The sequence below is a fragment of the Malaclemys terrapin genome, chromosome 1, assembly GCF_027887155.1.
Source record: "Malaclemys terrapin pileata isolate rMalTer1 chromosome 1, rMalTer1.hap1, whole genome shotgun sequence".
In the NCBI taxonomy this organism is placed as follows: domain Eukaryota; kingdom Metazoa; phylum Chordata; order Testudines; family Emydidae; genus Malaclemys; species Malaclemys terrapin.
In genome coordinates, this window is record NC_071505.1 from 98,304,386 (window position 1) to 98,328,783 (window position 24,398).

Sequence of the window (24,398 nt, forward strand, 5' to 3'; positions counted from 1 at the left end):
GTATATTCTCTAGTTCAAAGAGGAATTAATTCAGGAAGTTCTATGGCCTATGTTATGCTAGAGGTCAGACTAGATCGGGGTCGGCAGGGCCGGCTCCAGGCACCAGCTTAACAAGCGGGTGCTTGGGGCGGCCAAGGGAGAGGGGCGGCACGTGCGGCAATTTGGGGTGGCAGGTCCCTCACTCCCTCTAGGAGCGAAGGACCTGCCGCTGCCGATCGCGGCTACCCCCCCCCCCCAATTGCCGCCGCCGGTCGCGATTGCGGCTTTTTTTTTTTTGGCTTGGGGCGGCAGAAATGCTGGAGCTGGCCCTGGGGGTTGGCAGCGTTGGCATGCGGCTTGCCAGGGTAGGCACCCTGGCGGGCCGGGCCAGTTTTATTTACCTGCTGACGTGGCAGGTTCGGCTGATCGCGGCCCCCACTCGCCGCAGCTTCTCGCCGCCCCCATTGGCCCAGGACGGCGAACCGCGGCCAGTGGGGGGCCCGATCGGCCGAACCTGCCGCGTCAGCAGGTAAATAAAACTGGCCCGGCCCGCCAGGGTGCCTACCCTGGCGAGCCGCATGCCAACGCTGCCAACCCCTGGACTAGATGATCACAGCGGTTCCTTCTGGCCTTATAATCCCTGAAGACAAATACATTAAAAACAAACCAATTTAACCTAATAGTATTACATTTAGATTATTTTAAAAAATGTTGAAAAAAATCTTTTCACTATGTGTTTGCACTTTTTGCACAACATCCTGCATGAATAATGAAACAAGACTAGCCAGTTTCACTTTTGTTTATAGTTAATTTCACTTTCTGGTTACAAGGCACAAGCACAATGCTGGAGCATTTGGGAACATTTACATAAAAACTTCACTGAATTTTTTTTATAAAGGTGCTTTTAATGATGTGAATGGCCCTATAATGAGGCTGTTTTTTTAAAGCCTGCACAAATGATTAGCTAAACCCAGCTTCAATTACAGCTACAAGTTCCGGATTTTATGAATGAACTGCACCTAAACATCATTTAGCACCCTTCTTATTTAATTTTATTCCTCATAATTACACAGCATGGCTAGACATTTATGGTATTTTAAGGGATGGTTTTCAATTCATTCATGTGGACCCAGACTTCATTTTGCAGTGCCATAATAGACTTGATTATGGAAGTCTGGACTGGAAATTAAGTTTAACAATTCTACATTTTTAATACTGTCAAATCCTTGTATCCTCAAAATAAATGGGATGATTTAAAATGATTTATAGGGTAGGTATCCCAGCTAGTAGCAAAATACACGTTTACTTGTGCTGGAAAGTGGATTGTGTTCAGCATTTCAGCTGGGAGTAATACTAGTGACCTTCATGTTGAATAGGACTTCTGGTAAAAAGCTTCTCCTGGACACCAAGTAGGAAGAAATAAAGAAGCTGGAATAGAATGAAAACTTTATGGCGCAGTTTCCTAACCACAGTACCCTGTACGAAAGCCCTAAGATCAAGTATTTGTTTAGAACATTACATCTCCTTCAGTGATTAGACAAAAAGTCATTACACGGCTGTTTTGAGGAAGCCCAGTCATAGCACGGGAGTCATCAGCTGACATTAGAACTGTGTGTGATGGCATTTCCCTTTACAAAGGAAAGATCAACTTGCAGAATGCGGCCAGATCCAGCATTTCAAATTCCTTTTTGAATACTGCGTGCTAGTTCCACAGAGCTGCAAGGATGAGATTCTCAGTTGAAAGTAGGGTAGCAACTTGAGGGGCTTATTTCAAAGCACAGTTTTTCTGAGGGCAGTAGACTGGGATCCTCTACCCCAGCACCTTTACCCTGAGAAGCATATCCTAGGACCTAGTCTATAAACAGTTCTCACACTGTTTCCTATATTTGCTCTGCGGTGCTGATATCATACATAGCACCATGTATTATTTCAAAGTGTTTTACTAGGTCAGTAAATGTAGGTGATCATTCTTAAAACATGTGGTGTAAACTTAGGTAGTAAAATATTGAATTCAGCCGAATTTTACAGTCTTATTACTCTCCCACTGTACGAGAGGCAGATCTAGAAGAAAGAAACCTGGATTTGACTTTACCTGGACAAGACAGTGGTAGGTGCTTATAGTTGGGGAACAGTTTTAGTGGAATTGGTGGAGGCAGCATCTATACAATCTATTGAAATACACCTGCCTATTGCCACAACTATTTATAGTCTCTGCATTCTACTGGATGTATCAATGCTAGAGATTTCTGATCGCTATTGGGGCCTGTACTGCCTTTTCTCCCTCATCATTGGCTACCCATCTTTCCTACCTCTCTAGCACAGGCCTCACAATCGTTATCCCATGACCTTGCATCTCTAAGCTCAACTGCTGCACCATACTCTTAAGGCTATCCTTTAAGGTCACAAGAAGCCTGCTTTCTGAAAGGGGTAGGTTGTTATGAACACATTCCTTTGCTCCTTCCGATTTCTACTCTGGATACCTGTTGATTTGCAGATACAATTTTAGATGTTGCTTACAACCTTCAGAGCCCTGAATCACAGCAATTAAGACAGGACTAGGCAGCATGAACACCTCAGTCAGACTATATTTTCCAGGACCCAGGCCAGAGCTATCTCAGGGGAAGGCCCTAGCATTTGAAGCTCACTCCCTCTGGTGGTCCACCAGAGCCTCAATTTGGCAGTCTCTGGGAACAATGTAGTTGCACTTATTTGGCCAGGGCTTTTTGTTAATTTCCCGCCCCCTTCTCACAGCCTGGCAGCAGAAAGATAAGTTACCCTTTGGGGGGGGGTGGAAAGGGGGGGCAATGTACAATTTTGTACATGCCTTAACTTTTTGTTAATAGCATCTTGTTGTTCAGGTCACAGTGTAGGTGACTAAAAAAAGAAAAAAAGACACCCAAACCTTTCCAGGTCCAAATGTTCTTCTCTGAATTATCCAGACTGTTATTACTCTGAATGCAAAGAAAAGGAGAGATCCACCCCCTCATTTGTGAGTCTCATTGCTCAGACTTGGTTCATTAACCCAGACACAAAGCTACTGATCTAAATGTTTGGGAAGCAGCTAAAAATAGTGAGCCAGTCTAGTAGCACCTCATCAGAAAATGTATGCAAGAAAATAAGGAAGACAAGTTTATTGAAATTTCTTGGCTGATGTGTGTCTCAAGATCTCCACTATGCAGCTAATATTTTACTTTCTTGCTTGTGATCCAGACTGTTCAGCTATTTCTCTCTGAAACCCTAATCCAACAATGTGCATGCTTAATTTTGACTTCAGTGGGACTAGTCATGTGCTTAAAATTAAGATGTACTTATATCCTTTGCTGAATCAGGGCCCAAGTGACTTCAGAGTGTTAATTCCACCCACTGCTTTAGCTCTTAGGCCCTGTATCCCATTAACAGAAGCACAGCTTTTTTTCCTTCTCTAAATCTTCTTCGGTCACTCAAGTCTGTCTCTCTGCCAGCGCATGATTGTCCTTTACAGTATATTTTCTAAAGCTTTGTCAAATTTAATTTTAAAAACCCAATTTTTCTTTTAAACACATCCTGGGAGACTCTCCATTATTAGCTATAACATTTATATCCTGTTTTTTCAGGCCTTCAACCCTTGGAAGGCAAGTTATTATGTACTAAAATATTGTACTCAATAAGAATCAAAATATTAATCTGTCTCTATAAATCAAATTCTGCCCTCTGATGCATGCATGCAATCCACTCTCAAACTTCCCTGGAAGTTGTGTATGCCTAGCTGAAGGCAGCATTTGACTTTATATTTGTATTACACCTCACACACATGCATCTTTTATTTGCTTAGGAAAATATTGTTCAAAAAGGTTGAATTGAAGTTTTCCAGAAAGTAAGTTTAGTCTCGCCAAACTGTCTAAAGATTGTAAATAAATGCTTCAGCACAACAAATTTAACAATTTTGACCCTTCAAAGTACTTACAATACCATCTTTTACAACATTAACAATTGGTCATGAAAGCAAAACACAGGCAATATACTCAAAAATTTTTTTATTAGTCTTTCATACACTGTCTGTCTGGAAAAATTAAATGAATACTTAAGTAATATGGATAAACCACTGTAGTTAATAAAACTTAAGCCCTGATCCAAAGAAGCACTTGCATCCTGAATGCATGACTACCACATGCTTAAAAGTTACGTGTGCTTTGCTGGATCAGGGCCTTATTACACAATTGCTACACATCTGATTCAGCCAGGCTGCCTGAGTCTCCACCAATTGCTCTTGATGTTCTCTGCAGCACAGTCTCCCAATCAACTGAAAACAGCAGAGGGAAAATAATAAGGAATTCATCAGTACTCTTCCCTCCCTCCCCCATCCCCTCAGTTTTAACAGTCACTCCTTTTCACAGAAATTCCTTCCAGTTCTGCACATTTTTTAAAATTTCTTCTTAAGTCTTTGTTTTGCTGGCTCATTCATTGTACTTGGCCAATTTTAGCCTGGGTATAATGTTCATCGACTGGAGTTCTTGGAATAACAGTTTACAGGCATATGGAATGCGCAGGGATGACACGTGGCAAGACGACTTGCAGTAATGGCACCTAGGGAAACAACAAAAACAAATTAATTGCTGGTTAATACATGAAGCTCTGCTACAATTATCAAATGGTTCTTGTATCCCACTGCATTTAAACAATACATATTCCATTGCCTCCATCTTTGAATGTGCGGAGCACTCTGGCCCTGTTCCAGTATTTAAGGACGTGCATATCTGTAAGTCCCTGAATAATCTCATTGAAGCCAACAGGATTACTCATGTGCTTAAAGTTAAGTCTGTGCTTTACTGGATTGGGACCTGAGTGCTCAGCATCTCGCAGGACTGCGTGCTATATCCCTCTCACACACTGGGAATATGGCCACTCAAGAGACAGCATTACGTAAACAGTGGTCAAGGGGATTCAAAATCTAAATCTTTCTAAACATTTGGCTAGTTGTTCAGTTTCCATTTTACTCATTTTCAAAATTGATAGAGCAGGGAGAAGGGGCCTTCAACCTTTGTTTTCTCATCTGAGCTTTCTCCCATTACCAAAGTGTCCCAAATCCATTCATACTAATGTAGGACTATGCTAAATATTTCTCGTTCCTCCGGCCTCCGCAAACAAATAAGCAACCAAAGCAGCACAGGTTGCAATTAAAATGGGAAATTAGTGAAGCAGCCTTTAAATGTTCCCGCCACTGGTCACTCAGGGTAACAGAATCTTATGATAATTTAGGGAGTTGTTTTTTTGTTTGCTGTATAATTATTTTTAGTACATTTGTGCAACTGGGCACTTCAAATAAGTTAGAATGCAAATGCCCTTTGTTCAATAGCCTAATATCAGACCATCAAGCATTCTACAGCCTATCTTTATCTTACATGGAGATAAGAACCAGCAACATAAAATTTAGTATTTACTCCCTCTCACCTTACACATCATATGAAGAATTGGAAACTCTTCCTCAAATATCACATTGCTACTTTCCCATTTCTCATTCTTTGATTCATTTGTTCTCCATAATACTTTATAAAGTTTAGAAAGCAATCCACTGAAGAAATTCAATGATTCAGGAATCTAGAATGGGCTATCAATCTTTTCAATCTATAGATGCAGGTTCAAATCCTGTCTCAGATCATTAGGTCCTAAACTTTCTATTTGATGGCTGTTTGCTGGTAGACTCATTCCAAAGTCAATGGGAGTTTTGCCAATATCCACAATGGTGAGACTCAATGCTTATTCAGTCACTTGATTTTGTTGTCATGGGCCTGATCCAAAGCCCACTGATGTCAATAGCATCAGACCCAGTGAAGTCAACTGAAGTTTCAAAAACAACCTTAAGGGGAGATGATGTAGTAAAGAGGCAGACCGCAAGCCAAATCCAGACTGCCAGATACTTTTGAATGGACCCTGAAATCTTTTTAATTATTATCACAATTATTGTTGTTATTTTTTCTGTAGTCTGGACCTTGATTATACCTTAACCAAGAAATTTGGACCTTGACAAAAAAAATAATTGGCTACCTGTAGACTTGATTTAAATTAAATTTAGTGATTTTGTATTAAACTACCAGGGTTCCACTCTTGTTGCTACAGTTTCAGGATCAGAGTGAAAAATCTATAATCCTACAATTTAAATCTATTCAGCATACACGGATTATATATGAAACAGCATGGATGATAAAATGAACTGATTTGCTACAAGACTCTCGATTCTGAGAGCCAACACCAAAGTCTGCGGTAGTTATTCCATAAAACCATGCCACTTCTTTCCTGTCCTGAACTATCGATAATAAATAAGGCTACGTTATGCCATGGAGGTCATGGAAGTCACGGAAGGTGTGACTTCCAGAGACCTGCATGACATTCTCTGATTCAGCCTCAGGGGCTGCAGGACTCTGGAGCTGACAGCCAGTGGGGCCCTGGCAGGATTCCAGCGACAGGCGACAGACCCCTGAGGGGGCCCTCCTCAGGGTTCCGGCAACAGGCGACAGCCTTGCAATGTGGGGGGCGTGGGAGGGGGACGCCTCGGGCGAGCGGCTGGGGTGTCCCATTTTCTCTTTGGGAAATATGGTCACCCTGCAGCTCCCAGCCACTGTGGGCAGAGGGGGAACCTCCCAGCTCCCAGCCACCATAGTGATGGGGGAAACCATGGAGCCACAGCAGCAAAAGTCACAGACAGGTCACGGCTTCTGTGAATTTTTGTTAATTGCCCATGACCTGTCCATGACTTTTACTAAAAATAAGCATGACAAAATCATAGCCTTAATAATAAATAATGCTGTTCAGGAGCTACTGATTTTTCAAGAAATTCAAGGCAGCCCCTGACCTCTACACGCTCCATATTTTGGAGTCCTTCATTACCAACTGATCTCTCAGCTAGCGGTACAGCAACATTGACTACAGTACTCCAATTCAGGGTGAAGAATGCATTCTACCCAACACAATTTGTGAGTTAAACAAGCAGGATCAGTACTTTCTTGACTTGACTGAAGACAATAAGATGTTAGCTAAAGAGAACCAACTGTTTCCAGAGAATACCTGTTCCAAGTGGGCATTATTGTTGCCCGAACCAAGAGGCACCGTTATGCAATTGGATTGTTGAGGCTAACGGTTTTAAAGAAAACAGAGCTCAATTTTTTATGCAATACATCTTTTCCTCATTGTCTGTTAATATTTGAATGAGACAGAGTTATGAGAAAGGTGACCATTTTCTGAGGTGGACATAACAACAGTTACAGAAAATAGAGGCAGTCACATGTGCAGCCACAGAGCTCTCTATAGGGCGTGACATTTCTGCTTCTGGTCATACCCATGCCCAGTCTGGGATCAGGGCCAGATGTGGTACAGTGATTTAACAGGATCTTTCTTGGAACTACATGGAAAATGAACCTCATAGTTCAGTGGTGGGTAGGGCAAGTTGAGACTGGCAGACAGACATAATAGCAAACATGATTCTGGGATGCATTAACAGGTGTGTTGTGAGCAAGACACGAGAAGTCATTCTTCCGCTCTACTCTGCTCTGGTTAGGCCTCAGCTGGAGTATTGTGTCCAGTTCTGGGCGCCGCATTTTAAAAAAGATGTGGAGAAACTGGAAAGGGTCCAAAGAAGAGCAACAAGAATGATTAAAGGTCTTGAGAACATGACCTATGAAGGAAGGCTGAAAGAATTGGGTTTGTTTAGTTTGGAAAAGAGAAGACTGAGAGGGGACATGATAGCAGTTTTCAGGTATATAAAAGGGTGTCATAAGGAGGAGGGAGAGAACTTGTTCACCTTAGCCTCTAAGGATAGAACCAGAAACAATGGGTTTAAACTGCAGCAAGGGAGGTCTAGATTGGACATTAGGAAAAAGTTCCTAACTGTCAGGGTGGTTAAACACTGGAACAAATTGCCTAGGGAGGTTGTGGAATCTCCGTCTCTGGAGATATTTAAGGGTAGGTTAGATAAATGTCTACTAGGGATGGTCTAGGCAGTATTTGGTCCTGCCATGCGGGCAGGGGACTGGACTCGATGACCTCTCGAGGTCCCTTCCAGTCCTAGAATCTATGAATCTATGAATCTATGAATATTGTGGGGAGGAGTGTGGGCTATGTTCTGGCTGGTCACATGTCCTTATCTACTCCAGCATTGATACAGTACAATCTCATACTGTCAAAGGTCTGCCTACAAAATCTAGATGGAAAGTGTGATGTTGCACTCCATATGTTTATGGAAATACATTATATTCACACTCATAAGTATAACTGGAATATGCTTTATGCAAAAGGTCTCTTGTAAGGTATCATTACAAAGCTTATGATCTACTGAGTGTGTTCATCCTATTTGTTTGCATGTATTATTTCTATGTCTGGAGTTAGGAGAATAAGATATAAACTTGTATTACTTATGTAAACTTGTTAAGTGGAAGCAATTAAAGGTGCTTCAGAATCAGTGAACTGTGAATGGGTTTGTTGCCTGCAAGCCTTCTTATGTACGTCTTCCAGCTACTAGGTAATGAAGAAGGAGGTCTTTCAGTGACGTGATCATGTCACCTGAACTGGAATCCATCTTAAACCTGGTGCTTTTCCATTTAGAAGGAGGGGTGGGGATCCAGAGAGACAAAAGATTCTCGCCTTGTACCAAGTTATAAAGGGGGTGGAACAGAACAAAGTTCTGCCAGTCAGGAGAAATCCCCTAATTACCACTGGAGCTGGAACTTTCAAGGACTGTACCGGGGAAAGGATTGGGCCCAGACTAGGAAGGTATCTAGTCTGTGAAAGAAGCGTATTGGAACATCTCTGAGGGTGAGATTTACCTGTATTCAGTTTCTTAATGTATTAGGCTTAGACTTGTGTGTTTTGTTTTATTTTGCTTGGTAACTTACTTTGTTCTGTCTGTTATTACTTGAAATCACTTAAATCCTACTTTTTATACTTAATACAATCACATTTGTTTATTAATTAACCCAGAGTAAGCGGTTAATACCTGGGGGGGGGGGGGGCAAACAGCTGTGCGTATCACTCTATCAGTGTTATAGAGGGTGGACAATTTGAGTTTACCCTGTATAAGCTCTATACAGAGTAAAACGGATTTATTTGGGGTTTGGATCCCATTGGGAGCTGGGTGTCTGGGTGCTGGAGACAGGAGTACTTGCTGAGCTGTTTTCAGTTAAGTCTGCAGCTTTGGGGGCGTGGACTAGACCTGGGTCTGTGTTTGTAGCAGGTTAGCGTGTCTGGCTCAACAAGATGGGGTTCTGAAGTCCCAAGCTGCCAGGGAAAACGGCTCAGAGGTAGTTTCAGCACATCAGGTGACAGTCCGAAAGGGGGTCTCTGTGACCAAACCCGTCACAGAAAGCGCGCATGTTTAGAGATGCGCAGTGCATAACAAGTTGTGCACTTAGAGGGCCAAATTAAGACTTGTGTAAAGAGACAGTTATGCAGTGCAGTGTAAATTACACTTACACAAAGGCTGACCAGAGGCCAACATTTTCTGTGTCCATAAATTTTCAAACAACCAAAATATTGCACCTGCACAATCTCCCAAAATATTTATGGTCTCCTATGTGTCATGAACATCTTCAGCGTAAGGATCAAACCCAGTTTGCTGTATTCATCAGAGAACTGTCATTGAACTCATTGGGACTATGTAAGGGGAGTAGGACCTAGCACTAAATTGGTAACCCATAATGATTTTTTTTTTAAACCTTCACTGAGAGACTCTCAGCTGCAGGGGTCCCTCCTCGCCCACAGAGGAACCAATCCTGCCACTGAAGTCAATATGTTGTTACTTCCCTCAGGAAAGTATAACCCAGCTGCACCACCCTAGATTGGATATACGTGTTAGAGGAACATCTTCTATGTAACCATTTTTTTTTCCTGGTGACTAGTGCCCTTACTGTCATCTACAGAACAATGCGTTGCTACAAGCTTTCCCAGACCAGTGCCTCACTGATGCTTGAGTCTCTGACAAAGGCCAGTTGAAAGGTTCTGAGCTGCTCTAATTACTTAGTTTCTACTGTGTTGCTCATTACAGGTCACTTGCTGCAACTACGGATGGATACAGCTTATTTAATAACTGAAACCACGCATTATTGATTATTCTCCCCCACCAGGGAGCTTTTTACAGAATTAGATTGCTTTGAATGTCGGTTCCTCTCTCTGGGAGAAACGTCACCTACAGTTTACAAACTTTAAACTTTGCAACAAAGTTGAACAAAAAGGGTTTGATTGTTTAACAAACTACTAATTTAAAGGGTTAAAAGCTCATTTTTTTACCCTCACTAGTAGAAGGATCAATGATTTACTTTATGTAGCCTTTCTGATTCCCCCCACCTCCTCCAACTCCTTCAAGGACCCATGTTGCAGCCGTCAGCTTTGGCCATGTCTGCATTTGAAGCTGTACAAAGCAGAGCCATAAACAGGTGGAAGAAGTTGCGGTTGAGAAACATAAGCATTCTCCTTCCACTCAGAAGCAGATTACACTCTCGGCCCAGCCTTGCCCGTGGAGCCAGAGCCTGGCATTGGAAAATGAACCCAGGTTTCATGCTCCGGAGGGCACAGCACTTATCACACATTCATTAGTCTGGCCCATATATATATTTTTGGTATCATGACAGAAGTTCGAAGAGTGCACTTGGCACTCACGTGCAGAGTAATGCCTGTCTACACAGCTGCTTAACTGGAGAGATTCAAGTCACAAACAATGATTTAGTCTTCTCGCATAGGACTCCACATCAAACTAGAATTTAAACAATTATATAGTACTAAACAATCCAAATACGGTCTTCTTCTAAGGCCTGACATCTTCAGTAGCCATTGGCTGAGTCATATGACAAAAACACAACTAGGAATCCAAACAGTTTAAATAACATTAACGGTAAGAAAACCAACAGGTGGTATCCTGCTGCTAGGTAGTTCTGCTGTTATTTATTTGTGTTGCAGCAGCACCGAGAGGCCTGAACCAGGGATCAAAGCCCTATTATATGTGACACTTTCCCCCACCACACACACACACTCACTCTCTCACGCTCTCTTAAAAAAAAAAATCACTGATCATTGAGGGATGTTCAGACCAGGCTTTATGCTCCTTTCAGGGAACATGGATGTTTAACAACCTCAATCCTCAGACTATCCACCTAGACTTCAGCTATATGAGCACACGAGTAGAGGAAAATAAAGAGGGCAAAACACATGCACATCAAATGATAAAAAGGAAGATATTCTGACACTGAGACCAAAAAAAAAAAAAAAGCATCCCATCTCTTTCACATACAAAAGAGCAAGATTTACTTTCAGTCTACTTCCTCACCCATAACATACTATGAAAAGTAGGCAGACAAACGTCCATAGCTTCTAATAACAAAGATGTATTCGTGGCAACCTACTGTATAGCTTTATACACAGTACACCAAATTCGTAGTAGAAAATTAAGGCCTCTGGGATCCAAATCCACACCATTAAGAGGTGTTGCATTCCAAATAGTTTTGGCCTCCAATTCCATGGTTGCAGTACTTGAGGAAAATGCAGTTAGTCTGCATACGATAAAGCTTGAGCTAGGCTAGAATCCAGGCCGACAGTGACATCATAATCTTACCTGCAAAGAAATGTTTTTTTTCCTACGATGAAAGCATTTGACTAGAGGGAGACTAACAGATGGTCACGTTCCAACAAGGAAGCTCCATCCTTGCTGGGTTAGTTATGCTCTGCCTTTCCCCAGCAATCAGTGCTTCTTTCTAACATCTCCGACAGGTGTACCTTGTCTTGTATTCCCATAATACTTATCAGGGCGTTCTGTATAGGAGCCAGCGGGGGAAGGCAAAGCACAAATGGTGGCAATGTGGGAAATTCAGTAATCTGGGGGAGATTCCACAGCCAGAGAAGTACAACAAACAGAAGATGCTGATCACCGCGCTCATTTCCCCAACCCTCTCTTCTGCGCTACAAGACTCACAGGAAATTATGAAGGTTTGAGTCTGTGGTGAACCTGATCTCAACTATTCAGTAATCCATGGCTGGGATTCAGGGGCTGGGGGGTTCAAGGACATTGATACAGCTGATTCTCCCTTTTCTAAAAGGTAAATCATTCATTTATAATACAGATGATATGTGCAATCAGGTCGCTCTCTCTATTTCTGTATCCCGTTAAAGAACGTTTTTGGTTTCTCTAAAGTTTAGACTTGGAGGATTTTCTAGCAGGGGCTGGAAGTTCTCCAGAGAAGAAAGTAATTTTCCTGTGCCAAGCATAGGGGAGAGTCCAATTCCCCTTTAAATGATTTCTGTCCTGCAAAGACGTAATCCATCAGCTTTACAGGCACCACAAAGACTCAAGGAAAAACCAGAGCCAGCAGGACTCATTAGATAGTCTGAGAACATTTGCTTTTTTAAGAAACAAAAACAAACAAAACCATACATACAGATCTTTCTATTGTATTGAGATAAATCTCTGTAGTATTAGAACAGTAGCGGACATGGGGCCTGATTTTTCCAATGCAGGATGCAAGAAACTCTCACTGTTTTAAATAAAAGAGTCACTTTTATCCTACGGCAGGAGACTAGAGCCCCTTGAATTTTACTACTAATGCATTCCTGTGTGCTCTTCTTCGTTATTTCCTGTCCACCACTGCCCCTGGAATGGCCACAGGGGCAATCATTAAAACACCTGTGCCCCTGGAGTTTACTCTGGTTCCAGAACAAAATTTGGCCCAGAGACACCAGGAGAGTGGTAAACTCTGTTCTCTAGCAAGGACAAGCACGTGGCAATGGGAGACTAAAGCAATACTAACATCTCCAAAAGATCTATGCGGTACTGAATTGGTACAGCATAGATCAGAGATTCAGAGGTGAGCTCAGGCTCTTCCTGGTCCTTCAACCCAAAAGAAAACATTCTCTACAAATGAACAAAACAAATATGCACCCATCTACTCCCGGTTGGTGTGTTAGGTGGAGAAATGGCTTTAGAGAAGAGAATCCTGCAGACTTTGCTCCTGTAAAAGGAAATCAGAAAGTCTATTGCTCATGAGAACATACAGAAAGTATTAAGGGAACTGGAGTAGGTCAGAGAACGTGGGTAGAATTATAGTACACAAAAAAACCCCAGTTTCAGCAATTAAGAACACCATCTACTAATGGTGCCCTTTGTGTATTTTGGAACTTGCAGAAAAAACAGTATAGTATTAAAGATTTTTTTTTCTATTCTGTAGTAAAATTAAGTATGAAAGGACACTACACGCTTCTGAAAATCTTACTGAAAAAGAATAGCAGGCCTTCAAAAACATTTATGACTCCCTTAGAAATATATGGTCCTATGTTTTTTTCGTTGTTGTAAAAATCTCATCACTCTCCCTTAATAAAAGATAAAAGTTAATTCAATTAAGTATCATGAAATGTGCTAGACTCATAACTTGGAGGACTGATGGCGGCCATTAATTTTCAAAGCTAGCTATAGAAGAGGTACAGTGAGTGGCAGTGCAAGCTTCCCAACAGTACCCTGCCAATGACTTAGAGCTCGTCTACACAGCAAAGCGAAGTGCACCAGAGGGGTGTGATCTGTAGAGCGCTAACGTGTTGCGTTCTAACTGCCCCATGTAGATCCAGCTGGCATGCTCTAGTCCACGCTGAGGTAGTTCCATTTCAAGCAGGGCGACATTAATCTGAACTGGGTACCATTTAAAGCACTCCAGCGGGGTCTACACAGGTTGGCTACAGCACAACATGCTAGAGATCGCACCCTTCAGTGCACTTTGCCATGCTGGGCAGACAAGCTCTCAGAGACAATTAACTAAGCCCTGGTCTACACTCAGATTTCCACCATTTTAACTAAAGCTGTGATTTTAAACCAATTTAGATAAATCCATGCAATTGTGTGTGTGGACACTTAAATTAGTTTTAAGTGTCAATCAATTTATCTTAAGCTAGTTTGTAAATGACCTAAGCTAACGTGATTTAAGACACAAACCCATCAAACAGCCTGTTCCCAGTAGGAGAGTTGCAACAACTGAATTAAGTTGGTTGAGTTAAATTGGCACACAAACTCTATGTAGACAAGCCCCTAGAGCAGAGGTGGGCAAACTATGGCCCGTGGGCCACATCCGGCCCGCGGGACCGTCCTGCCCGGCCCCCGAGCTCCTGGCCCGGGAGGCTCCTCCCCTGGTGTTCCCCCTCCCCCGCAGCCTCAGTTTGCTCGCTCCACCGCCAGCGCAATGCTCTGGGCGGCGGGGCTGTGAGCTCCTGGGGCAGCAAGCTCCTGGGGCAGCGCAGTTGCAGAGCCCGGCCTGACCCGGTCTCTGTACTGTGCGGTGGCGTGGCTCGGCTCCAGCACCACCAGCCACCGGTGCTCCAGGCAGCGTGGTAAGGGGGCAGGGAGCGGGGGGGTTGGATAGAGGGCAGGGGAGTTCAGGGTGGTGGTCAAGGGGCAGGGGTGTGGATAGAGGTCGGGGCGGTCAGGGGGGGAACAGAGGGTTGAATGGGGGCAGTGGTCCCGGGGGGGGGCAGTCAGGGGCAGGAGTTCCAGGGGCAGTCAGAGGACAGGAAGAAGGGGTGGTTGGATAGGGCAGGGGTCCCGGGGGGAGGGGGCATCAGAAATGAGAGGAGGGGTTGGATGGGGCGGCAGGGGTCCGGGGAAGGGGGGGCAGATAGGAGGTGGGAGCTGGGCCACAACCCTCCCCCTTCCCCGCCCCAACCGGCCCTCCATACAATTTATGAAACCCAATGTGGCCCTCAGGCCAAAAAGTTTGCCCGCCCCTGCCCTAGAGAATGAGTGAGAGGGCAGTACAGTTTCCATGTTAATTCCAACCTTGTCCTGTCTCTCAGGCTGCCAAAAGGTACCAACTGTGACTGAGTTTTGGGACATGGATATTTATTCCCACTTTTAGAGATGGACCACAAAGGTCAGATTTTATTTTGCCTTGAACCCTCTGACACCTCAACTTCAGTTAGGACAGAATTTGTCCCATAGACTACTAACTCATTTCCCACTGTGTGTGATAACTGCACTACCAAGTCAGAAGGAACCAGTGCCTTAATAGTGAAAAGCTCTATATCCTGTTACCAATCCCATGACCATTCGGAGTGCATCCTCTTTACACTTACCCAAGTCATTGATGTAGATTAATTAAAATGTATGGAAATGTTAACTAACGTTTGCAAAGCACTTTGAAGATGAAAAGCACCACACAAGTGTTAAGTATTATTCTGTAGATGTACTTACTGTGTTAATCAGTTTGCTTCACATAATTTAAAGATTCAATGGCTTTCTTTAAAGTGAACATACAGAACATAATACTGCATGTGCAAAACAAGAGGGAAAGATCAGGATGTAAACTTAGTAACAGGAAAACATTAAAATGAGTCAACTTACCAGCCAGAATATCCCAGCAAGCCACACTGTCCACAGACATCCACTTCAAAGGCATCACTTGAAATCATCAGTCTCTCCAGCAAAAGCATGCTGGCTCCATAACCTATTAAACAATCTCGTTCCATTTCTCCAAGACGTAAACCACCATCACGCGATCGACCTTCAGTGGGTTGCCTTTGAAATAAGCAATTTAAAGAATATAAGTATTTCTGGAACATATGCCCTCAAATTTTAGGAATGTATTCCCTAAGGAATAGTACCAATAGGCTTAAATTAAAGGTCTACAACCACAGGACAAATCTTGCAAGCCTTTATACGTGCAAGTGGTCCTTACGCACGAGTAATATGCAGCAGTTACATGAGTAAGAATTGCAAAATCTGGACCATAATTCTTTATTTCACAGATTTAGTTGAATAAATGCAAAATAACATGAGTTTTCCTTAGCCAAAATCCAGTTATAACTACATACATGGATGCAAAATTAGTAAACATTATGTTTACAGAGCATTCAAAGAACTGAAGTTTTATTATCCAGCTAAATAAAACAGGAGCCAAAACAGATGATGTGTTTTTAATTAAAAAGAAGAACAGGAGTACTTGTGGCACCTTAGAGACTAACAAATTTATTAGAGCATAAGCTTTCGTGGACTACAGCCCACTTCTTCGGATGCATATAGCTATATGCATCCGAAGAAGTGGGCTGTAGTCCACGAAAGCTTATGCTCTAATAAATTTGTTAGTCTCTAAGGTGCCACAAGTACTCCTGTTCTTCTTTTTGCGGATACAGACTAACACGGCTGTTACTCTGAAACGTGTTTTTAATTGGACATATATTCTAGCTAATGGGATCTAGGAAAAAAAAACTTCACACCTCGGATAAAATTTTAAATGAGTCATTTGATACATGTAGAAATGAAAAAAACCTACTGGAAAAATGAGATGTTTGTTTTAATTTGACTTTTTTTTTTTTTTACAAGTAAATGTCCTTTTACAGTTTTTTTTTTTTAAAGTTACTTTCACTTTAAAACACACATTAAAAGGAAGCACCTATGCTTTAGGTGCCCCTTGACATATTTTAAAATCTGTGTTATACAAACAGCTATTCCAGGAAACTCCTTTTGCCCACTCTTTAATACAAGTCACAACACAACAGTGAGAAATATTATGATCTCCCACCAGTGTCCTCTTGGTCTCTCTCAGCTAGTAAAATACAGGAGGCTTTGTAACACACCCATCAATGTTTGCAAACATCAATAAACTAGGACTAGTTGGATCCAGGACAGCAAGTTCCAAAGCTGAAGGGCCCTCGAAGAACGCCTGGCCTGCTGCTCCCTCTCTTTCATGTGTGTTAGTAAAAGATTATTAAACTGGAAACAATTTAAAAAGACTTTTCTTAACATTTATGCATTTTGTCTAAGCAGAAATGCAAAACATATATAGATTTGTCAGTTCAGTGTTGCCAACTCATGATTTCATCACGAACCTCATGATATTTGGCATTTTACTTAGACCCAGCTCCTGAAGACAAGTGATTATGGGAAAATCTCAGCTTTTGTTTACAAAAATAGTAATTTTCTGCTCCTTGTGGTTGTGGAGAAATGCTTGAAAATGTGATTCAAGTGCACTCTAAAAGGCCCTGAAACCAGAATGCAAATCAAAATGCAAAACTGGCTAAAAAAAAAGTTTTTTTAAAAAAATGAATCTCATGATTTTGGAACCCTTTAGGTTGGCAATACTGCAGTATTTGATACTCACATACTAGCACACTGCAGCAATGTTTGGGTTGCAAACAGCAGTTGAATGACAAAAAACAACTTTAAAAAAACGTAATGGAAACATTTAAAAATATCACAATGTATTAAACAAAATAATTTATATGCATTGACTAAATCATTACAGAATCCCTTTAAATAATTAAAGATAGGCTGCATTTTACCTTAAAAAAAAATACTCATTTCTGAATCTTTTATCTTGACTCCTGGTTTTCCACTCCATGAAGATAATTCTTTTGCATGCAGTTTTAATATAGTCTATTTTGTCCTGGGTAATTTGCTAACCAGAATATGCCACATGAAATATTTAAAAGAAGATAAAAGGATTTTAAAGGTTTAGGGCTGGATACAAAATGACCATTGAAATCAATGGAAGTTTCTACTTCAATGAGCCGTGGATCAGACCTTTAAACACCAAGGGATAGGAAGAATTGTTTATGGTGGTCCTAAAGCACAGGTTAACCTGGGTGGTGGAGCTGGATATCTGGATGCTTTGCATCACTGGAGTGGCATAAAGTAGCCAGTGTGTACTAGCAAATCGGGCCTGCAACTTTTGTAATATACGTATTTTGTGTATAATAATTCAAACTATTTTATTTCCATAGTAAAGTTGCAATTTTAGAGTGAAAAATGGTTCCAAAAATAAATTGTCTCATCTAATTATCCTGCTTAATAACTACAAAAAGTTATCTGAGTTACTAGATTCAATGGCTCTTGTCAAGGTTTAAACTGTATTTACTTTTCGAAGAAGTCTTTCCTTTTTTCTCTCACCACCTTGGGAACGTAAAGCTAATCTGTTTGCAATTCAAATTTGTCCTTCCATTCATGTAATTGGTTTCATCTTCTTCCTTGTTGTGACAATCGGAAGAATCTGTTTACAGTTTAACATCCTAGTTCTCTCACACACAGATGGTGGCATCTTCATTGCTCAGACACTGCTTTAATGACTGATCCTGGCGCTTATCCGGCAAGGCTGTGAGGGCCAGATTTTGAAAGGAATCTGAATAAAGATGCACCTCAAGATGCACATAGGCACCTAAGCACATTTGAAAATCTCACTAGGCACTTATCTGCATCTTTTATGTGCCTACCTACCTTTGAAAATCTGCCTCTGAGACCCCACAACTCCCTTTCCAGTTAATGGAATAATGAGATTCTGGAAAAACTATGTGCACTCTTTCCTTTCCAGTCCTTAGAAACCTATGGTCTTTAAAGATACAGAGTAAAGCACCTAAGTCCCCCATTTTCAAAACTGGCACAGATGCCTAAGTCTCACTGAAAGTCAATGGGACTTGGGTGCTTTAGAAAATTTTACCCAGAGAGTGGGTTTTTCAAAACCTCGTAAGTGAGCTAGCAGCACAAAGCCTACATGACATCAATGTGACTTGTTCTCCGCACTCACTGGCGTGCTTTTGAAATCTCCTCTCCCCTTTAAGTGTTATTTAATATTATAAAATATAATATTTATAAAGGGTTTGCATGTTCCTTCTCTCTTTCATCCACCCAGCCACCTCAGCTGTTGTCCCTAGCAATTACTTCCTTTCTGCATTCTAAACAGTGACTCAAGAGACCCAAACGTGGAAGCTTGAAAAACAGAAAACATTTCAAATTTCAAAAAACAAAAAGAAACACAAATAAAACCAGAAAGCACCAGAAGCACTGAAAGTTAAAGAACCACATCCTTAAATGAAAAACTGGGGCCAGCTGATCCTGATATGGTTTACTTAACTATTACCGTTAGAACTGGAATAATCAAGCAGTTAACTCCAATGTTTATTTACTTTAAAAACCTCAACCCAGATCAACAATTTAATGGCACTATTCTGCATTATGAAAAGGTACTCAACCCCGGGGGATGAAAGTATGTCTTGCTCTGCTCACCAGTGATCACCGATACCTGTTAAACAACAGTGCTAGCTGGCTGAATCGCTGGGCCTCAAGGGTGGGGATGTTATCGAAAGGACCTTCATATCTCTGACAGGAAGAGAGGGGACACTGTGCTCCAAGGCCTTGGGGAGTGGAGGGCAACACTGACCAGTATTACAAATTATTTTCTTACAATGCATTATGAAACTGGTGTGTCCGATTATTTCAAAATGCAAGCAGGCAACAAGCTAGGACTGAGTTATTCACCCTGATAATTGTATGTGTGTGTGTGTGCGCGCGCACAAGAAGAGAAAATAACCGGCAGAGGAGCCAACACCGATTTCCTGCATAGAAAAGTAAATGTAGTTACATAATATATGGAGCTGACTGGGCAATAGGATTATAGCGTCCTCTTTGATGCTACCTGTGAGTTTTATTTGGGGCCTTTGGCACCCGTTTATGTCTCGGGGTGGAGACCCATGAACCCCAAACATTTTGCCATAGAGCAGAGAGGATAGGATGAGCCTAAAATTAGGGACACTGCCTAACCCTCGAAGCCTTTATATTCATACACCAGCTGCTGTCAGGTCTCTTTCTTTGCAGTGACATTTTCCTCCCACAGACACAGCTTTCTGAAACTGACCAATTTAGTCTAACAGGGGAGAAAGGGTCTGATTCCTAGTCAACTTTGCTCCTCTGACACAACGGAGCTTTCTACGATGAGGGTGAAGCTGACCTGTGCAGGAGACAGAGCTTTCTCAGGGGCCACTCCAACGGTGAAAAGAACTCCCCCAGGAACTAAGGACCTTCCCACCTCCTACTCCATTGGCAAGGTGCACTTCTGTGACTTGTGTTCTCTATCAGAAACATATAGCTCTGTCTCTCTCTTTTTTGTTTTTAACCAAACAAACACTAAAACAAGACACTCCCTTGCGCACACACCTCTCCCTGGGGAAAGGATAGGAGGACAAACATGTGACAAATGTTAGTCACATTGCTTAATGCACTACTGGAAGGCCCTCAAATCCTTACAATGATGGTGTAAAAACCTATATAGAACAGAATAGCAGATTAAATTCAGATGCAAGATAATACACATTAGAATAAATATTAGACTATCTATATACATATATACAGGTTCTATCTTAACTAACTGCTCATGGGGAAAAAAAAATTTAGGTATCAAGGAGATAAATGAACACATCAGCTCAATGCATAGCAATAGTAAAAAAGCAAAAACGGACGTTTAAGGCAATGAGGCTAGACAGCTGTGTGTGGGCATCACTTAATCTGCAGAATCTTTAGTACTAGTGATGTTCAAGAAGGAAAGAAGCCAGCTTTGACTCTCGGATCCCAGGTGGAGTTTTCCACAGTTGTAAAGAGATAGTTTTACAAAGCAAAACTAAGCACATTTGATATGGAAATGATTGAGACAATAACCAGTGAACCCCACAATGAAATGTCGTTTTTATAGGAGTACTATTCAAAGCACAGACTCACATTTTAAGATACAGTTAGTTCACTCTGTCCTCTGTAAAATGCAATGGATGAAGAAACAAACATGAAAGTCTGGAACTCATTCTCTTAGTGGAGGTGATGGTAATAAGAAAGGATGAACTAGTGGAGAAAAACAGTTTCTAAGACTGGTGGTCATAAGGCAGCTTAAATAGAACAATCTGCTAGTTTCCTCAAAAGCAAGGGGAAAGCCAGATAAAAGCAGACATGGACTATTATGCAGGTATGTGAGGGTAGGTTATAAAGCGGACAGTGATCAATTGCTGTCATTCGTTAACAAGAACGGATCAAAAGGTAATGGTGCAAAGATTTAGGTGGGTGCATATAAGTACCAAGGGAGGGCTAGTTAGGTAAATAGGGTTCCAGAAGAGATTTTGGAATCATCTTCACTAGTGATATTCAAGACTAGACTGGACAACTAGCTGTCTCACAGGATTTAGGGATCATGCAAGCAATCCTATGATGCAGCGAGATGGACAAGGTAATCCACCAGAGGTCACTTCCAAGCAAAGTGATTCAGTGAAATAAGGTTTGATGGATCCTCTTGGCCTATCAACTTGAGCAGCATGAGCAGCCATATGGACTATAGCTGAAGGGGGATGAGTCTTTGTTTGGCCTCAAGGGCACGAAGCCAGATAAATCCAATTAAAGTGAAAGATTTCAGAGTCCTTTAACATGTAGATCACGGGTCTCAAATATGCAGCCCGCAGAGTTATTTCCTGCGGCCGCCAAACTCCCCTCCCCGGCAGTGTGCCACGTCTCCGCTTCTCTGCTTACCTCCAGGCACTTCCCGCCACCAAACAGCTGTTTGGCGGTGCTTAGCACTTTCCAGAAAGGAGGGGGGAGGAGCGGGGAGCCACACGCTCAGGGGAGGAGGTGGAGAAGAGGCAGGTCAAGGGTTGGGATTTGGGGAAGGGGTTGGAAGAGGCAGGGCAGGGCCTCATGGAAGGGGTGGAGTGGGGACGGGGCCGGGAGCAACAGGGAGTGGGGGGCTTTTGTACCTTTATATGAAAAGGTGTCAGTGATGCGGCCCTGAGACCGATGTACTAGTCCTCATGTGGCCCTCGTGGTGATTTGAATTTGAGATCCCTGATGTAGATGGAGGTAGTAAATCTCTGGAAGCATACTGCATTACATACATGCTTTTTCAAGCACATCCTCTGACTCCTAAACTTGAAACTAAAGACACCAGTGTTGACCCTTTTTGCTCCTGATGTAGCAGGGTAGTGTAGACTTGCCCATGTTTATTCAAGGAGAAAGCCAGATGAAAGCAAACGTGACTGGAGAATTCATATTTAGTGCAATGATAGCCGCACCACGGGAACTGAGGAAGCTTTATCAGATCTTTAATGAAACAGCTGAAAATGGAGACTTATCACAGGCTTCTTTGTAAGTTTTGACACTGATGAATTGCAGGGTGTGCTGAAATTGCCAACAAGCACCATACTGAATAAGAACAGAAAGGTCACTGATTGGTAAATGCCATCTTGGGGTATAGATCTTTCTTGGCCATACCACAGGGATTGGGGTTGGGTGGGAGGGGGAAAAGAGACAGGGGTGTTTACATTAATATGAAATGAATGGATTGGCTACAATTTAAAGGGCAAAAGTTGGTGTCACAACATTAATTGTACTATGTAAAAATACCAGTGACTGCTCCAATATCAAAGGAAGTTTTTCTTCCATTCACACACTGTGTTGTGAGAACACTACAGTTCCATCAAAAACAGAAGAAAAAAAAAGCTTTTAACATGCCAGTGAGGACTGAAACAAAAAGTGAGAGCAATGCTCTTAAACAACACCATAGATCTATATCTGTTACGTTAAAAACATCACCCAGTGATTCATGTCTACATTTCCCCAGATGCAATGGAATGAGTTAAGAATAGAGTAGAAGCCTCAACTTGAATTTTATGAAGGACTCTTTGGATTTGCAAACTAACTTCCTCCTATCGCAGTTCCACAAGAGTTTTGTTTTTTTTCCACAAATAATATTAAACGAGGAACATAAAATATGTTAAATACTAAGAGACAAACCACCTTAATCTTTTATCTGCTTAGTGAATTTAGCACATTTCTGATTATACAGCAAGTACTCTGCACACATTCTTCAACAATACCTGGTAAGGACAGCTCTAGGGCCTCGAGCTCTGGCATGCATCTTATCCAACACCATATGCTTTAGTTTCTGATAATACACAGGACCAAAATAGATATATGCTTCCAAGGGTTCTCTAAAGGAATAAAAACAACAAACACAATCTTCTTGGTCAGCTCATTTTTACCCTAAGATATGAAACAGTCTACTAGATAGGAACAGCAGCAAAGCAACTTGAAATAACCCAGGAGTCATGAATTATTTAAAAAAATGCATCTGGACTTTTAGGACAATCTGCAATGGAGTCATGAATAAACTTCTAGAGAATAGTTTGGTAGTGCGTCCTCATAACAGTACAGTGTATTACTGTACACTCATGTGGAGAATAAGGCTCTGAATCTGCAACTGATAGCATGGGGGCAAACTGCTGTGCCAGTGCAGAGCCCATCTGATTTCAGTGAGGCTGTGTGGTTGCATTTCACCCGTGTGCTATCAGTTGCAAGCTAAGACTCACTGTTTGAGAGATGTGGAACTGTGATTTAAGATATTATTCACATCATTTAATTTGTATCATTCATATAGCTTATGTTATCCATAGAAAGAAATGCATGCAGAATGTATACCTAATTTAGGGATCAAGAAGTAAATAGGGCACTTATATCTAGGTGTCTCTTGAATTCATTTATATTCTAATTGCCTTGCCAATTACTTTATTCCATATGTTGATTGGGAGGGCAGAGGGATAGCTCAGGGGTTTGAGCACTGGCCTGCTAAACCCAGAGTTGTGAGCTCAATCCTTGAGGAAGCCATTTAGGGATCTGGGGCAAAAATCTGTCTGGGGATCGGTCCTGCTTTGAGCAGGGGGTTCGACTAGATGACCTCCTAAGGTCCCTTCCAACCCTGATATTCTATGATTATCCTTTCCATTGAATACATTTGATTTGTGAGTGGAGGGAGGTGGGGGAGACTGGGAGGAATAGTGAAAAAGCAGGAAAGTGGGATTAAGAGACCTTTTTAAAAGGGCAAGCATGTTGGGCCATATGGGTTTTTCCTGTTCCTAAACTCTCTCATGTTCTTTGAATTCCTTGTCTCTGAAGACAGTCTTATCAATACAGCAGGAAGTTACAGATCAGACAACTATGTAAGATTGAATCACTGTATAATCAGCAAAAAAGCACACACAGATATAACCCAAGGAACAGACACTTGCCTCCAATTCCATATTTAACAGTACTATTGTAGTAAACGTGACATTGCAAATCTTATTTTAACAGCACATAAAAATTGCTGCCCATTTTTTTTTAAAAAGAAAATTACTTAAAAATTGCCCTTTCCTCACTCCTACTCTGAAATGCCTAAATTTTCGCAGCAGGTTCTTACCCAGTGATGCCAGATGTTACGTAGTCCTTCCCTAAGTAGTTATACCCATGGTGAATGAGATCTTCACACACGTCCTTAACTTTGCTACCTCCAAAAGCTGTTCCATAGTGAAATCTGCCATCTAGGACACCAGCTTTCCCTGCCAAGAGCTCAATTAACTTTCCCACCTGTGCAATGGAAAACATGAGAAAGTTATAAAAGGAAGAGTACTTCCATGAGATCCATGTTACATCTCTGATACACCTCCTCGAGTTTTAAAATGTAGCATCTTAATACAGAACTGACAATTCACTGGCACATGGAGGGCAAGACTTGCAAATTCACTGTCACCTGGCTCGTCCTCATTCACATTTGGAAGGTGAACAGGACTTCTGATCTAGTCCCCGCTACCAGAAAACCAAGGAGATTAAAATGCTGGAGATCAGTAGCAGGAGTAGAGGAGAGAAAGATAGTGGT

The 24,398-nt window shown here is 41.9% G+C and overlaps 1 protein-coding gene across 1 annotated transcript in view; it reads right to left on the minus strand.

Moving 5' to 3' along the window:
* Nucleotides 1-3,975: 3,975 nt before the first annotated feature.
* POLR3B (RNA polymerase III subunit B) overlaps nucleotides 3,976-24,398 on the minus strand; it is a 126,410-nt gene continuing 105,987 nt past the window's right edge. Inside the window, exons 25-28 of the mRNA XM_054032846.1 lie at nucleotides 23,943-24,109; nucleotides 22,585-22,698; nucleotides 15,311-15,484; nucleotides 3,976-4,542 (exon numbers count right to left, since the gene is read on the minus strand). Of these exons, the coding sequence (XP_053888821.1) occupies nucleotides 4,413-4,542; nucleotides 15,311-15,484; nucleotides 22,585-22,698; nucleotides 23,943-24,109 (585 nt within the window). The 3' untranslated portion in view covers nucleotides 3,976-4,412. The remainder of the gene's footprint in view (nucleotides 4,543-15,310; nucleotides 15,485-22,584; nucleotides 22,699-23,942; nucleotides 24,110-24,398) is intronic.